This window comes from Coregonus clupeaformis, unplaced genomic scaffold (assembly GCF_020615455.1).
Source record: "Coregonus clupeaformis isolate EN_2021a unplaced genomic scaffold, ASM2061545v1 scaf0145, whole genome shotgun sequence".
In the NCBI taxonomy this organism is placed as follows: domain Eukaryota; kingdom Metazoa; phylum Chordata; class Actinopteri; order Salmoniformes; family Salmonidae; genus Coregonus; species Coregonus clupeaformis.
In genome coordinates, this window is record NW_025533600.1 from 403,012 (window position 1) to 420,190 (window position 17,179).

Here is a 17,179-nt window from a genome sequence, read left to right on the forward strand (position 1 = left end):
GAGAGGAGAGGAGACGAGCTAGGAGAGGAGAGGGGTGTTGATGAGGGGGGTAGTGTGTTACTCACCTCTCCCCCACGCAGGTTAGCTGCTCGATCTCAGTCATCACCTCCGCAATCTCAAACTTCAACCGCTGCCAAGAGGATTAGAGGGAGAATTAGCTGGGTTGAATTCACCACTGAACTGTAGTTGTTTTAGCAGTGCATTATAAATCAACTTAAACAGACTCAATGTGAGTCATTAGAGTCAAAGTAACATTTTAACCACCCACATAATGTCATATCATATCAAGTGATATCTTTATAAAAATATAAAATCTTTATATTTCTTTTCATTTTCTTGAATCACCTCAATGTCATCCAGTAGCTCTTTTTTCCTGCGTCGTATGTTTGACAGCTCATCTCTCTCTTCCAAGGAGAGGTCTTCAGGTACTGTGAGAAAGAAAGAGAGAGAGAGAGAGAGAGAGAGAGAGAGAGAGAGAGAGAGAGATTGTCACGCCCTGACTCTAGGGACTCGTATTTGTTGAGTCAGGGTGTGTATTTTCTGTGTTGTGTTGTGCTATGTTGATTGTCTATGTTTAGATCTAGTATGTGTAGATCTATGTTGGCCGGTGTGGTTCCCAATCAGAGGCAGCTGTCGCTCGTTGTCTCTGATTGGGGACCATACTTAGGCAGCCTATTGGCACTAGTGGGTTGTGGGATCTTGTTCCGTGTGAGGTTTGTTGTGTGTACCGTAGGACGTCACGTATCGTTAATTTGTTATTTTGTCGTGGTGTTTATTCAGTATATAAATAAACATGAATGCTTATCACGCTGCGCCTTGGTCCTTCTCGTTCGTCAACGATCGTGACAGAAGATCCCACCATACCTGGACCAAGCAGTGTGCCAATGAGGAGCAGAGAGGATGGACTTGGGAGGAGATGAGCGAGAGGCTGGCAAGAGGGATGGAGGACCTGATCACGGGGGAGAGACAATCCCCCCCCAAAAAGGGGGGGGGGCACACGGTGTGGACGACGAGGCAGCAGGAGGCCGCGATAGGGCGGTTCCGCTGGTTAGCAGAGGAGGCCACCAGATTAGGGGGGCCATTGGTTCAGAGGGAGCAGAAGGAGAGTGTAGAGGCACGGCGAGAGGAGCTGGTTAGGCAGCAGAAGGAGCGGGGGTTAATGAAGGAACCCAGTCCCGCTCCTCGCACCAATCAAGTGGTGCGTGTCGCCAGTCCGGTCCGGCCCGTTCCTGCTCCCCGCACTAAGCCAGTGGTGCGTGTTCCCAGTACGGTTCGGCCCGTTCCTGTTCCTCGCATCAAGCCTGTGGTGCGCGTCGCCAGCCCGGTCCGGCCTGTTCCTGTCCCTTGCACCAAGCCAGTGGTGCGCGTCACCAGCCCGGCCCGGCCTGCTCCTGCCCCTCGCACCAAGCCAGTGGTGCGCGTCGCCAGCCCGGTCCGGCCTGTTCCTGTCCCTCGCACCAAGCCAGTGGTGCGCGTCGCCAGCCCGGTCCGGCCTGTTCCTGCCCCTCGCACCAAGTCAGTGGTGCGCGTCGCCAGCCCGGCCCGGCCTGTTCCTGCCCCTCGCACCAAGCCAGTGGTGCGTGTGTCCAGTCCGGCACGGCCCGTTCCTGCTCCCCGCACCAAGCCAGTGGTACGTGTGTCCAGTCCGGCACGGCCCGTGCCTGTTCCACCGGTGCCTGGTCCGGCACCGGTCAGCTGCTCCACTCCGGAGCCAGAGCAATCCGCTCCACCGGGGTCCAGTCCAGCTCCGGTCAGCGGCTCCACTCCGGAGCCAGAGCAGTCCGCTCCACCGGTGCCTGATCCAGCTCCGGTCAGCGGCTCCACTCCGGAGCCAGAGCAGTTCGATCCACCGTCGTCGGGTCCAGCTCCAGTCAGCGGTTCCAGTCCAGACCCAGACGTCAGCCCCTCTCCAGGTTCGGGGTCTCCCACACCAGGGTCCAGACAGGGCTTGGTACGTCGTGGGAGGAAGGAGAGGGAAAGCAGCGCGCCGAGGTCCAGACCAGACCAGGGGCGCAACAGGGAGGTGGAGAGTAAGTGGTGGTCACACCCGGAGCCGGATCCGCCTCCGAGGCGGAATGCCCACCCGGCCCCTACCCTGTTATGTTTATGTGGCGCAGTCGGAGTCCGCACCTTTGGGGGGTACTGTCACGCCCTGACTCTAAGGACTCGTATTTGTTGAGTCAGGGTGTGTATTTTCTGTGTTGTGTTGTGCTATGTTGATTGTCTATGTTTAGATCTAGTATGTGTAGATCTATGTTGGCCGGTGTGGTTCCCAATCAGAGGCAGCTGTCGCTCGTTGTCTCTGATTGGGGACCATACTTAGGCAGCCTATTGGCACTAGTGGGTTGTGGGATCTTGTTCCGTGTGAGGTTTGTTGTGTGTACCGTAGGACGTCACGTACCGTTAATTTGTTATTTTGTCGTGGTGTTTATTCAGTATATAAATAAACATGAATGCTTATCACGCTGCGCCTTGGTCCTTCTCGTTCGTCAACGATCGTGACAGAGATATAAGTATGGAATTATGATACAATCACTTACACACATAGTCACTAGTCAGACACTCCCATGGATTAAGATGTGATAGCTAGTGTGCTGTAAATCAACACACAAGGCTGACGAACCACAGATCTAGGATCAGATTAGTGTAACCCCAATCCTAAACCTAACCATTTGGGGGATAGAAAAGAATCTGACCCTGGATCTGTGGTTAGGGACAAGTTCCAGTTCCACCTACTCTTAAATCGACACATAATTCTCTGCATTCTCTAGCAGTATACTGGAATGAAACTTCTGAGAGCTCTTGACTTCCTCTCTGGCAAAAGGAAAACTCCTCCATAAATTACAACCAACCCCCCCGTCCCCCCGTCCCCCCGTCCAATATTAGTTCTCAGATAGTCTGCTTCCTCATTTGAGGTAATTAGTACCACAGAGATACCTGGGCCACATGCAAACCCCCTTCACACACACACAAACACACACACACACAGGTATCATATAACATACATGTTTGACTGTACTGTTTGTGAACTGAGCACCCAGTGGTAAATCATACAGAGACACACACGTATTGTATTCAATAAGGAGGCTCCCCAGTCCCTCCTACTTATCCCTCCGTTTACCAGCAGCACGTACTTCAACCTTTCTCCCCAGACCTCTCTCTGAGGACGGCCTCCACTACCTCCTCCTCCTTTCACACACCGCCGCTCTTACAAATGAGCAGCCGACTACCTGTTTGAAAGCAGGCAGAGAGGCAGGCATGCTCAGGCTCACAGGATGTAGGTCATTCTCACATCCAGAGCCGTAGCAGATTGAGCTTTTCTACGCCGCGCATTCGCCTCGCCAGCTCTCTCTCTCTATCCATCCTATGGCTTGGAGTGGAGGGGGGAGGAGAGTGGAGGGGGGAGGAGAGTGGATGTCAAATCCCAGCTGATTCATAGAGCTAAGCAGCTTTACCATTCAGATTTTTTCCCTCCTCTCTCTTTCTCTTCTCTCCTTCCATTGTCAACAGCTATTGACTTTTCTTGTTTTCTCTCTCTGTAAAGACTAAGTGACAGAGATACCATAGACCATTAAGTCAGGATGGGATGGTGTCGACTCTCGGTGGCTTCTTATCACGGACGAGCAGCCAATCAGAGCCAAACGCAGATGGGTGACAGAGGATCTCATAAGTGTGTGATAATTTCCTCTCATGGCCGAGTCTCTGACTGACTTCTACAGTGAAACAGAGTGGGGGGAAGCACTCTGATTGTACAAAACATTAGGAACACCTTCCTAATATTGAGTTGCACCCCCTTTTGCCCTTAGAACAGCCTCAATTCATTGGGGCATGGACTCTACAAGTTGTTGAAAGCGTTCCACAAGGATGCTGGCCGCTGTTGATTCCAATACTTCCCACAGTTATGTCAAGTTGGATGAATGGGAAACCCAGCAGCGTTGCAGTTCTTGACACACTCAAACCGGTGCGCCTGGCACCTACTACCGTACCCTGTTCAAAGGCACTGAAATGTGTCTTGCGCATTCACCCTCTGAATGGCACACATACACCACCCATGTCTCATCCATCTTTAACATGTCTTCTCCCCTTCATCTACACTGATTGAAGTGGATTTACAAAAAGGGGGTGCAACTCAATATTAGGAAGGTGTTCATAATGATTTGTACACTCAGTGAAGTGAGAGGGGAGAAACAAAGAAATGGAGTAGATACAGAGAGAGGGGAGAAAAGAGAGAGCATGACAAAGCAAGAGAGAGGAGATATATATATTACAGACAGATAGAGAGAGAGATAGCAAGAGGGGGACAGAGAGAGATCAATAAAAAACAGACGATAGATACCACTACCACAAGACAGCCAAGCTCAGAGCGAGAGAGAGAGAGAGAAGAGCGATAGAAGAGAGAGAGAATATAGAAAGAGAAGAAAGAAGAGAGAGATAAGATAGAGAGAAGATAGAGAGAAGATAGAGAGAGAAGATAGAGAGAGAAGGGAGAGAGAAGAGAGAGGAGACAGAGAGAGAAGAGAGAGAGAGAAGATATAGAGAGAAGAGAGAGAGAGAAGATAGAGAGAGAAGAGAGAGAAAGAAGAGAGAGAGAGAGAGAAGAGAGAGAGAGAGAAGAGAGAGAGAAGAGAGAGAGAAGAGAGAGAGAAGAGAGAGAAGATAGAGAGAGAGAGAGAGAGAGAGAGAAGAGATAAAGAGAGGGAGAAGAGAGAGAGAAGAGATAGAAAGGAGAGAGAGAAGAGAGCGAGAGAAGAGAGAGAAGAGAGAGAGAGAAAGAAGAGAGAGAGAAAAGAGAGAAGAGATAAAGAGAGAGAGAGGAGAGAAGATGAGAGAGAGAGAGAGAGAGAGAGAGAGAGAGAGAGAGAGAGAGAGAGAGAGAGGAAAGAGAAGAGAGAGAGAGAAAGAGAAGATAAAAGAAGAGAAGAGAGAGAGAGCGTTCTCTTCTCAGTGTTACTCTGGCTCTTTAACCAGGCCCATAAAGCCAGTATTTGTAGAGCAGATCGCCCCCCCAGGCAACCTATGTCTCTAATGCGCAAAGCAGAGCGCCATCCCACCTACTTTCCCTCAAAAAACCCACTCACCCAAAAGAAAGGGACAAATTGTCTGGGATTGATGGCCGCTGTGTTCAGTGACAATCCCCCTGCTGTGTGTATGCATGTGGAAACACTGGGTAATCTGATATCATCATTGTGGATGAACTGCTACTTTAGGCTATACACCGTCAGCCTGAGTATCTAATGCATTATACATGAACGATATGTGTGTGTGTGTTTGTGCTTGTGTGCATCCCTCTCTTCCACCTCCCGTCTGACTCCCTTCCTCCTCTCCTCTCCCTCTCCTCCCTACCATGACCAGCCACATCAATGTGACCTCCAAGGGTCAACGAGGGCACAGAGGTGAGAGGTCAGACACCCCTGTCTAGCCAGAGTCAAAGTGCTACTGCTACTGAACGGTCACTTAAGGAACTCACTGTTGCAGTGTAATCAATTATACTGACCAGTGGCCACACGCCACACACCATGGGAGACTTCCTACTTCACTTAGTCTTAGACTGAAAATAATCACTTATTATACACACTCAGGGATGAGCACTAATTTGAGCTCATGCAACTCCAAATCTAATGTGAATTATGCATTGATGCCAAGAGGATATTTGAGTGGAAAGTTTTAATTCTTCAATATTTCAGGCCCTAAGTGAACACAACACCTTAAATTGAACCAGGAAGTCCTCTTGATCTGAAATAAAGGATCTATTTTCCAAGAGACATGTTGTCCAAAGTTTCACAGTGTTATCAAGTCTTTCTAATAATCTGTAAAGGAGCTCTGAGCCCTTCTTAACAAAGTGTCTCGCAGTAGTGCTGATCTAGGATCAGGTCCTTCCTGTCCATATAATCTTATTCATTATAATCTAAACGGGATAACTGATTCTAGACCAGCAGTGCTACTCTGATCCTAGATCAGCACTGCTACTTGTGAGTACTTGCCTGGTTCTGATGTGCACCATGATATTAAGATCTTATGACTTATTCAATTTGACATTTTAGTTATTTAGCAGACGCTCTTATCCAGAGCAACTTACATTTAATGTATTCATCTTAAGGAATGCTAGGTGAGACAACCACATCACAGTCATGGTAAGTACACGTTTTATGTACTTATGACTACATTATCATCCTGTCTCCTCCACCTCCTCAGTCAGACCTCTCTCTGCCCTGGCGATCAGTCACAGTCAGAGGTCTTGAATCAGGAAGACAGGGAGACAACATGCAAATTCTCCACGCCAATGATAAACCGATGTCATTCATCTCCTGATCCATGTGATGCTGTGACGAACTCTAGCCCTGATAGAATCAGTACAACTGTTGGAGTTGGACTTGGTGATCCCCTTTGTCGGATCAAGTTGGAAAATCTCTCTGGAGAAGTTTCAGACACAGTGGCGCTGGGCTAGCCTTGTCCCAGATCTGTTTGTGCTATCTTGCCATGCTAACATTTGGCTGGCTTGGCTTTGAAACTGCTCTGTTATGCTGACCATGCTTACCCCAGCCTGGACGTGCGTCCCTAGTCTTGTGACTGCTAGCTAGGCTAGCTAAGGCTACTTAAGGACCTTTGCATAATGCATAGCTGTCTCTGGCTGCCGGTATAAGATTGCAAGTATAGTGCAGATAGATAACATACTCTAGAGATTCTAGAACACCCTGGCCCGTATTCACTGTGTCTCAGAGTAAGAGGGCTGATCAAGGATCAGATCCCCCTATCCATAAAAAATAGTATTCATTATGATCTAAAAGAGAAAACTGATCCTAGATGTTCTTCGGCTTGCAAGCGTCCCCCTTTTTCCTCTAAACATAACGATGGTCATTATGGCCAAACAGTTCTATTTTTGTTTCATCAGACCAGAGGACATTTCTCCAAAAAGTACGATCTTTGTCCCCATGTGCAGTTGCAAACTGTAGTCTAGCTTTTTTATGGAGGTTTTGGAGCAGTGGCTTCTTCCTTGCTGAGTGGCCTTTCAGGTTATGTTGATATAGGACTCGTTTTCCTGTGGATATAGATACTTTTGTACCGGTTTCCTCCAGTATCTTCACAAGGTCCTTTGCTGTTGTTCTGGGATTGATTTGCACTTTTCGCACCAAAGTCGTTCATCTCCTAGGAGACAGAACGCGTCTCCTTCCTAAGCGGTATGACGGCTGCGTGGTCCCATGGTGTTTATACTTGCGTACTATTGTTTGTACAGATGAACGTGGTACCTTCAGGCGTTTGGAAATTACTCCCAAGGATGAACCAGACTTGTGGAGGTCTACAATTTTCTGAGGTCTTGGCTGATTTCTTTTGATTTTCCCATGATGTAAAGCAAAGAGGCACTGAGTTTGAAGGTAGGCCTTGAAATACATCCACAGGTACACCTCCAAATGACTCAAATGATGTCAATTAGCCTATCAGAAGCTTCTACAGCCATGACATCATTTTCAGGAATTTTCAAAGCTGTTTAAAGGCACAGTCAATTTAGTTTATGTAATCTTCTGACCCACTGCAACTGTGATACAGTGAATTATAAGTGAAATAATCTGTCTGTAAACAATTGTTGGAAAAATGACTTGTGTCATGCACAAAATAGATGTCCTAACCGACTTGCCAAAACTATAGTTTATTAACAAGAAATTTGTGGAGTGGTTGAAAAACAAGTTTTAATGACTCCAACCTAAGTGTATGTAAACTCCCGACTTCAACTGTAGCTATGTCAATAGGCCACTATTGTCCTTTCAAGCAAGGTCATCTTACAAAGCTCTGACAATATAGCCAACATGTTCCTATCTAGCATGGCCATCTAGTGCCTACTGTGACAGCAAGGCAAGGGAACAACTAATAAACAGAGCCAGCGGAGCCACTTCCTGATTTTCTCCAGGTCTGCACTGTGACAATGAAGCGAGGATGTCTGCACTGATTAGGCCCACTGACTCTGGTCCGCCGTAACAATAGTAACCACACAAACACAGGCTGGGTTAAACTAAGTTCCCATCACGGCTAGTTCAGGAACACTTATACAAGCGCACACCATAGTCTCCTCATTGTGTTACTATAATTACACAGAAATATGTGCAACAACACAGCTGAGAATGTTGAATGATGTAAGTAGATTGAATAAGTGTGTCATGGAAGACAAAACCCAAAACACGTGTCTGAGTCACAGGGCGACCTGAACCGGACTGTGCTGGCTGGATACTTTCTTTTCACATTGAGCATAATTCCAGCAACTATGGTGGAAGCATAACCAGTCCAGGCCAGTACAGCTTAGTTTGGCTCGGCTCTGTACTGGGAATAGGGTAATATAGCATTGTTACGACCTCACGCCTAGGACTCAGTCAAATACCACACAATCTGTCATCAAGTGTCCTGCAATATCACTCAACTGTTCACAAAATAAAAGCCATCTTTACCCAATTGCTCCACCTCCGCCTGCTATGTTTTGTGTTCTCTAAGTTGAATCCATACCCCAGATCTGAGCCCACCTCTGTCTCTGAGTTGAATCCATACCCCAGATCTGAGTTTACCTCTGTCTCTGAGTTGAATCCATACCCCAGATCTGAGTCCACCTCTGTCTCTGAGTTGAATCCATACCCCAGATCTGAGTCCAGCTCTGTCTCTGAGTTGAATACATACCCCAGATCTGAGTCCACCTCTGTCTCTGAGTTGAATCCATACCCCAGATCTGAGTTTACCTCTGTCTCTGAGTTGAATCCATACCCCAGATCTGAGTTTACCTCTGTCTCTGAGTTGAATCCATACCCCAGATCTGAGTCCACCTCTGTCTCTGAGTTGAATACATACCCCAGATCTGAGTCCAGCTCTGTCTCTGAGTTGAATACATACCCCAGATCTGAGTTTACCTCTGTCTCTGAGTTGAATCCATACCCCAGATCTGAGTCCACCTCTGTCTCTGAGTTGAATCCATACCCCAGATCTGAGTCCACCTCTGTCTCTGAGTTGAATACATACCCCAGATCTGAGTCCAGCTCTGTCTCTGAGTTGAATACATACCCCAGATATGAGTCCACCTCTGTCTCTGAGTTGAATACATACCCCAGATCTGAGTCCAGCTCTGTATCTGAGTTGAATACATACCCCAGATCTGAGTCCAGCTCTGTCTCTGAGTTGAATACATACCCCAGATCTGAGTCCAGCTCTGTCTCTGAGGGTCAGTAGTGGTCAGTAGGACTGCAGTACTGTGTTGTTGGCTGAAGCTTTACAGCTACACTGCTCATTGCTTTTAGCTGGCTTGTTTCCTCTCTCAGGTACAGGCGTGGTGTGGTGTAATGTTTTCCCTCCTTTACACACACACAAGAATGCTTGCAGGCACACACATGCACTCATGCACACACACAGACTCAGACACACACTCACGAGTGCACTCAGGGACACACACATTTAAGCAAGCACACAGCGTCCATGCACACACACACACAATGGCAGCTCCTTTGACAGCCACTCAGTCAGTAATTCCTGACAGATTACTGTAGCTATGTGGCACCACAACCATCCAGTCTGGTCAGACTGGATCTCTCTCTCTCTTATCCTCTCTTTCTTTCATTCTCTCGTTCTTTCACCCTGTCTTTCTCACTTTCTTTCATTATCCCCTCCTTTCACCCTCTTTTCCTCCTTGTCTTCCTTCTCTTTCACTCTTTAGTTCTCTCACCTTTTCTCTCACTCTCTCCCTCTCCCTCTTCCTCTCCTCTTCCTCTCCTCTCCCTCTCCTCTCCTCTCCCTCTCCTCTCTCTCTTCCTCTCCTCTCCCTCTTTCTCTCCTCTCCCTGTTCCTCTCCTCTCCCTCTTTCTCTCCTCTTCCTCACCTCTCTCTCTTTCTCTCCTCTCCCTCTTCCTCTCCTCTCCCTCCCCTCTTCCTCTCCTCTCCTCTTCCTCTCCTCTCTTCTCCTCTCCTCTCCATCTTCCTCTCCCTCTCCCTCTCCCTCTCCTCTTTCTCTCCTCTCCCTCTTCCTCTCCTCTCCCTCTCCTCTTCCTCTCCTCTCCCTCTTTCTCTCCTCTCCCTCTTTCTCTCCTCTCTCTCTTCCTCTCCTCTCCCTCTTTCTCTCCTCTCCCTCTTCCTCTCCTCTCCCTCTCCTCTTCCTCTCCTCTCCCTCTTTCTCTTTCTCTCCTCTCCCTCTCCCTCTCCTCTTCCTCTCCTCTCCCTCGTTCTCTCCTCTCCCTCTTCCTCTCCTCTCCCTCTCCTCTTCCTCTCCTCTCCTCTCCCTCTCCTCTGCCTCTCCCTCTTCCTCCCCTCTCCCTCTCCTCTCCCTCTCCTCTTCCTCTCCTCTCCTCTCCCTCTCCTCTTCCTCTCCTCTTCCTCTCCTCTCCTTCTCCTCTCCATCTTCCTCTCCCTCTCCTCTCCCTCTCCTCTTCATCTTCCTCTCCTCTCCATCTTCTCCTGAAAAACTGTTCACTATAAGCCTGTCTCATAAAAAACGTGTGAAACTTTCAAATTGAGCCATGTTCTTTCGGAGGGCTCCATTGGCTATTTTTTACCCTCATCTCCTTGGTAATAGTCAGGAGGATGATGCGGTTTTGGTCTGGCTTTCAGATCAAATCCACCCACCAGACCAGTCTAGAGAGTGCTGCAGCTTCTAGTGTATATCCCCTTTAAGAGTATTACAACTGTGATCAGACTACTGTAGCAGTAGCTCCTGTGTAGAGTCAGACTGAATGCTCTTAGGACCCGGCTAAAGCTGTCTGCTGCTTGCTTGCTTCAATGACCCTTTTCCAAAGTTCAATACACAGAACAGACTAGAGGGTTCTATGCTCAGAACCCAAATAGTTCTACAATTAGCACCCAGAGTTCAGACCCAGTATATAATTCTGTCATCGGAACCCAAACTGTTCTAAAATTAGAACATAAGAGTTTAGACCATCAGACCCCTCTCCAGCAAGGTTCTGTGATCAACACCCAAACCCTTCTCAGGTTAGAACCCTCTCCCCATTGAAAATAGTTCTACACTCAGAACCCTCCCCTGCCAAGTGTTCTACAGTTATATGTAAAATGATGAAACCATGTGCTAACCTCAGCCACCGTCTCTCTCATTAGCACAACAGTCTCATGTCTCTGATATTGTTATTGGCTGCACTGATTTAACGCCGGTCATAAAGCACTCTGTCCTAGTAAGTCTTCTCCTGTTTAAACAAATGGCTGAAGGGAATTTCCATCACCATCACTGAGCGAATCATGCAGATGTATTTCAACAGCCTCTAGGATAAACCATTTGTTTATTCTCCTTGTGAATGTGACCTCTCTTCCGCTCTATCGTTCAATTGCTTGCTCTCTCTCTCTCTCCACGTCTCTCTCTCTCTCTCTCTCTGTCTCTCTCTCTCTCTCCCTTTAGCTCTTTCTCTCTCTCCATCTTCCTCCCACCATTTCAAAGTAAATCAAAGTCTTTAAAATTAAAGTATTTTCTAGCACCAAAAAGACGCAGACACACATCCCCACCCACCCACCAACACCCACCTACACACCCACCCACACACCCCCACCCACCCACTCACACACCCCCATCCACACACACACACAACACACACACACACACAGCTCCTCTGTGTAAATGGAGACAACAATTTCCCACTACTCTCCCTTCAGTACCTGGACCTGCTAAGCTCATCAGTCAGTTCGCTAAAGTCATCTGATCTGAAAAACATGTTATTGTACTGGGACTCCTCATTTACTGGAATGCTGACCTCACCTAACATATTACACTGAACAAAAATATAAACGCAACACGTAAAGTGTTGGTCCCATGTTTCATGAGCTGAAATAAAGGATCCCAGAAATTGTCCATACGCACAAAATGCTTATTCTCTAAAATGTTGTGCACTCATTTGTTTACATCCCTGTTAGTGAGGATTTCTCCTTTGCCAAGATAATCCATTTACCTGACAGGTGTGGCATATCAAGAAGCTGATTAAACAGCATGATCATTACACAGGTGCACCTTGTGCTGGGGACAATAAAAGGCCACTCCAAAATGTGCAGTTTTGTCACACAACACAATGCCACAGATATCTCATAATTTTCAGATGTTCTGCAACTCATTCTTGCTTTCATCTTTGTATTCAACAGCATATTTCACTTGATTGCGTCGGCGACAGTCACTCGCTGGAATTGTTTACTGTTATTTCTGCGATTTCTGCGATCCAAACATTCCCCCAAATAAAAGGGGATTTCAACATCAAAACACATACATCACAACACAGCTGTTTGATTATCAAAAAGCATCAGAGGCTTGAAACACAATCGCTCCCCCTGTAAGTCTAAACCCACCTCGACAGCAAAGCGCACCAGCCACAATGACTTATTCATATGGAACTACACGAGATCACCGTCTTTACTGCTAACGTTTGCCAAAATCCACATTAAAGGAACGCTTCCGCTTCCCTTTCGGATATGAAAACAGGGCTATAATTGGTCTATTTTTGGGTCATCATGTGTCATGCTCTTCCTACCCAATTAGATTAGTCGTTTTGGCAGCAGGGTCCCCTGTTCTTTACCTCTTCTCAGTTACTGTCACACCCTGGCTCTGGGACTCTATATGTTGAGCCAGGGTGTGTTCATTCTATGTGTTCATTTTCTATGTTGGGTGTTCTAAGTTGTTCTATGTCTATGTTGGCCAGAGTGGCTCCCAATCAGAGGCAACGAGTGTCAGCTGTTGTGGGTTGTCTCTGATTGGGAGCCATATTTAAACTGTATGTTTTCCCTTGGGTGTTGTGGGTTTTTGTTCCGTGTCGGTATTGTTAACCGTGGACTTCACGAGTCGTGTTTTGTTTGATACTTTAATTAAATAAAGTCATGTTTGTTTCCACACGCTGCGCCTTGGTCTACTCACTCCTACGACGATCGTGACAGAAAAACCCACCGTAAAGGACCAAGCAGCGTGTCCAGGAGCAGGCAGACTGGACATGGGAGGAAGCGCCAGGAAAGGAGATGGAGAGGCTGGCGATGGCCCAGGTGGGCAAATCGTGGTCCTGGGAGGACATGCTCGGGGGCAAGGTACCTTGGGGTAGGATCAAGGCCCTGGCGAGAGAGGAGCAGCGGCGTCAGCAGGGCCATCGTCGGACGGACGAGAGGCACCCCCAATAATTTTTTAGGGGGGGGCACACGGCATGGGCGACTGGGCAGCAGGAGGCTGCCACAGGGCGAAATGGGAGACGAGGAGAGAAGGCCACCGGGTTACGGGAGCCATTGGCGAGAGAAGGGAAGGAAGTTGTAGAGGCACGGCGAGAGGTACTGAGGTGTATTGCCAGTCCGGTCCGGCCCGTTCCTGATCCCCGTTTAAGGCCAGTGGTGTGTGTTCCCAGTACGGTCCGGCCTGTTCCTGCTCCACGCACCAAACCTACGGTGTGCGTCGCCAGCCCAGCCCGGCCTGTTCCTGCTCCACGCACCAAGCCTACGGTGTGCGTCGCCAGCCCGGTCCGGCCTGTTCCTGCCACCCGCACCAAGCCTACGGTGTGCGTCGACAGCCCAGCCCGGCCTGTCCCTGCTCCACGCACCAAGCCTACGGTGTGCGTCGACAGCCCAGCCCGGCCTGTCCCTGCTCCACGCACTAAACCTACGGTGCGCGTCGCCAGCCCGGTCCGGCCTGTTCCTGCCACCCGCACCAAGTCTACGGTGCGCGTCGCCAGCCCGACCCGGCCTGTTCCTGCCACCCGCACCAAGCCTACGGTGTGCGTCGACAGCCCAGTCCGGCCTGTCCCTGCTCCACGCACCAAGCCTACGGTGTGCGTCGACAGCCCAGCCCGGCCTGTCCCTGCTCCACGCACCAAACCTACGGTGTGCGTCGCCAGCCCTGTCCGGCCTGTTCCTGCTCCACGCACCAAGCCTACGGTGTGCGTCGCCAGCCCGGTCCGGCCTGTTCCTGCCACCCGCACCAAGCCTACGGTGTGCATCGACAGCCCAGCCCGGCCTGTCCCTGCTCCACGCACCAAGCCTACGGTGTGCGTCGACAGCCCAGCCCGGCCTGTCCCTGCTCCACGCACTAAACCTACGGTGCGCGTCGCCAGCCCGGTCCGGCCTGTTCCTGCCACCCGCACCAAGTCTACGGTGCGCGTCGCCAGCCCGACCCGGCCTGTTCCTGCCACCCGCACCAACCCTACGGTGTGCGTCGACAGCCCAGTCCGGCCTGTCCCTGCTCCACGCACCAAGCCTACGGTGTGCGTCGACAGCCCAGCCCGGCCTGTCCCTGCTCCACGCACCAAACCTACGGTGTGCGTCGCCAGCCCTGTCCGGCCTGTCCCTGCTCCACGCACCAAGCCTACGGTGTGCGTCGTCAGCCCAGTCCGGCCTGTCCCTGCTCCACGCACCAAGCCTACGGTGTGCGTCGTCAGCCCTGCCCGGCCTGTTCCTGCTCCACGCACCAAGCCTACGGTGTGCGTCGCCAGCCCTGTCCGGCCTGTCCCTGCTCCACGCACCAGCCTACGGTGTGCGTCGCCAGCCCTGTCCGGCCTGTCCCTGCTCCACGCACCAAGCCTACGGTGTGCGTCGTCAGCCCAGCCCGGCCTGTCCCTGCTCCACGCACCAAGCCTACGGGGTGCGTCGCCAGCCCTGTCCGGCCTGTCCCTGCTCCACGCACCAAGCCTACGGTGTGCGTCGTCAGCCTGGTCCAGCCCGTTCCTGCCACTCGCACCAAGCCAGGGGTGCGAGTCGTCAGCCTGGTCCAGCCCGTTCCTGCCACTCGCACCAAGCCAGGGGTGCGAGTCGTCAGCCTGGTCCAGCCCGTTCCTGCCACTCGCACCAAGCCAGGGGTGCGAGTCGTCAGCCTGGTTCAGCCCGTTCCTGCTACTCGCACCAAGCCCGGGGTGCGAGTCGTCAGCCTGGTAAGACCGGTCAGCTGCTCCACAACGGAGCGTAAGCAATCCGCTCCGTCAATGTCCAGTCCAGATCCAGCCAGCGGGGTCAGACCGGACCAGGGGCGCTACGGGGGAATTATGGAAGGGTGGTGGTCAAGGCCGGAGCCAGAACCGCCGCCGAGGAGGTATGCCCACCCAGCCCTCCCCTGTTTAGCTCTTATTGAGGCGCGGTCGCAGTCCGCGCCTTTAGGGGGGGGTACTGTCACACCCTGGCTCTGGGACTCTATATGTTGAGCCAGGGTGTGTTCATTCTATGTGTTCATTTTCTATGTTGGGTGTTCTAAGTTGTTATATGTCTATGTTGGCCAGAGTGGCTCCCAATCAGAGGCAACGAGTGTCAGCTGTTGTGGGTTGTCTCTGATTGGGAGCCATATTTAAACTGTATGTTTTCCCTTGGGTGTTGTGGGTTTTTGTTCCGTGTCGGTATTGTTAACCGTGGACTTCACGAGTCGTGTTTTGTTTGATACTTTAATTAAATAAAGTCATGTTTGTTTCACACGCTGCGCCTTGGTCTACTCACTCCTACGACGATCGTGACAGTTACAGGCGCTGACTGCAGTGGGGTTGCCTTTGATTACTCTTGTTGATCCTCCTTTCACGTGTCACTTCCTGCGTATTAAAGGGGTGAATCACGGTATCATGGGTATGTTATGAATGTATCCCTGCTCTCTTCTCAGGGCACATTTTTAGAGAGAGTTTACGGTACATTTTTAAAGAGTTGTGAGAGTTTTGCATGTTTTGAGTTGTGACCAATGATTTCCCCTTTAAAATACCCTTGCCATCGGTCTATCTCAGAAGGGCCTTCTTATCTTATCGTGCATGCACCATCCTGCTGGGGCCATGTCTCCTTTCCAAGGAGAGACTTCCAGAGGGGAAGCTGGGTATGGCATGAGAGCATGAGAGCACAACTTGGGCCCCTTCTTTCCTACACATTGACTTAAAGGAGGATAGAGGGGATACCGTGCAAGCACAGTTCAGACCTCTACTACCGTTCTCTACAAAACATCCATATTGTTGTATACTGTACATCGCGGTACATAAAATATAGAATAATTACTTAATACTCACATAATACAAAAAATGCAATACTTAAAATGAATTTAGACAATATTAATTGAAGCATTGGCCCTAGGCTGTAATTAAACCAACCAAGGACTTTTGTCTGTACTATGTGTCAGGCCAGAAAATGTGTGAGGATTACTGATTGGCGCCGGCGAGGGGAAAGTAGCACAGCTCCCTAATGGAGCGTCTACAGCAGCATCTACAATGGCACCCTACGACATAAATACTACAGTGTCTACAACGTCATCCTACCATAGGACACGCACTACAGCGTCTACTCTACAAAGTCACCCTAGGACACACACCACTGATCAGAGAACAGTGTGACCGTTGGATCAGGCCGTTTAGGAGGCAATAAAACAGCTCTGGGGACAGTGACTGTGGATAATAATGGGAGATAAGCTTCTGAACCCCCAATGACGAGCAGAGGTTATAATTTACTATCAATCATCAAGTCATTTAGGGTCAGACTTTAGAGTAGGGGGGTGGAGACGCGGTAAACGACTCCTTGGTGGTTGAAGAAGGAACGAGCAGTTGGAATTTGGAAGTTGTCATGCACGGCAATCTCTGAATTCCAATATGGTGGGCGGAATATAAAAGGCCTACTGGAACTGTTAGATCTCCACTGGAAGGTGCCACCATTGGGTTAGCTTTACAGCAGTGGATGACTGCCAGCACATGAGAGTCTAGTATTCTATTGTTAGGTTCAGAAGCCTCATCCACCCACTATCACTACTATTAATCATAGTCATAATAGTAAGGAAGTAAAAGAACCCCCACAAATGTTAACATGGCCTCTCTTAGAACCCTCTTTAGAACCTCCACAGTACTCCAGTGTGAGTCACTCAGGAAATAACTGGAGTGTATCTGGCCCTGGCCAGTCATCTGATACGGAGGCCCTGAGGAGACAAACAGAACAGAGCCTGTGAGGCTGAGAGAGGCTGCACTGAATGACTGAACTGTTTATATTGGGCTCTGGCCATCCAGACAGCGCATCTGGAAAAGAGCATGGAGAATAAGAGAGAGAAAGACAGAAATAAAGAGAAAGAGAGAAAGAGAGAGAAAGAGAGAGAGGGGGGGAGAGCGAGAGAGAGAGAGAGGAGGAGAGAGCGAGAGAGAGAGAGAGAGAGAGAGAGAGAGAGAGAGAGAGAGAGGGGGAGAGAGAGAGAGAGAGAGAGAGAGAGAGAGAGAGAGAGAGAGAGAGAGAGAGAGAGAGAGAGAGAGAGAGAGAGAGAGAGAGA

General features: G+C 49.7%; 1 protein-coding gene across 1 annotated transcript in view; it reads right to left on the reverse strand.

Annotated features, from left to right (window-relative positions):
• Positions 1-17,179, reverse strand: part of LOC121557112 (cytohesin-3-like) — a 48,021-nt gene that overhangs the window by 17,657 nt on the left and 13,185 nt on the right. The window contains exons 2-3 of the mRNA XM_045213729.1: positions 346-428; positions 66-130 (exon numbers count right to left, since the gene is read on the reverse strand). Of these exons, the coding sequence (XP_045069664.1) occupies positions 66-130; positions 346-428 (148 nt within the window). The remainder of the gene's footprint in view (positions 1-65; positions 131-345; positions 429-17,179) is intronic.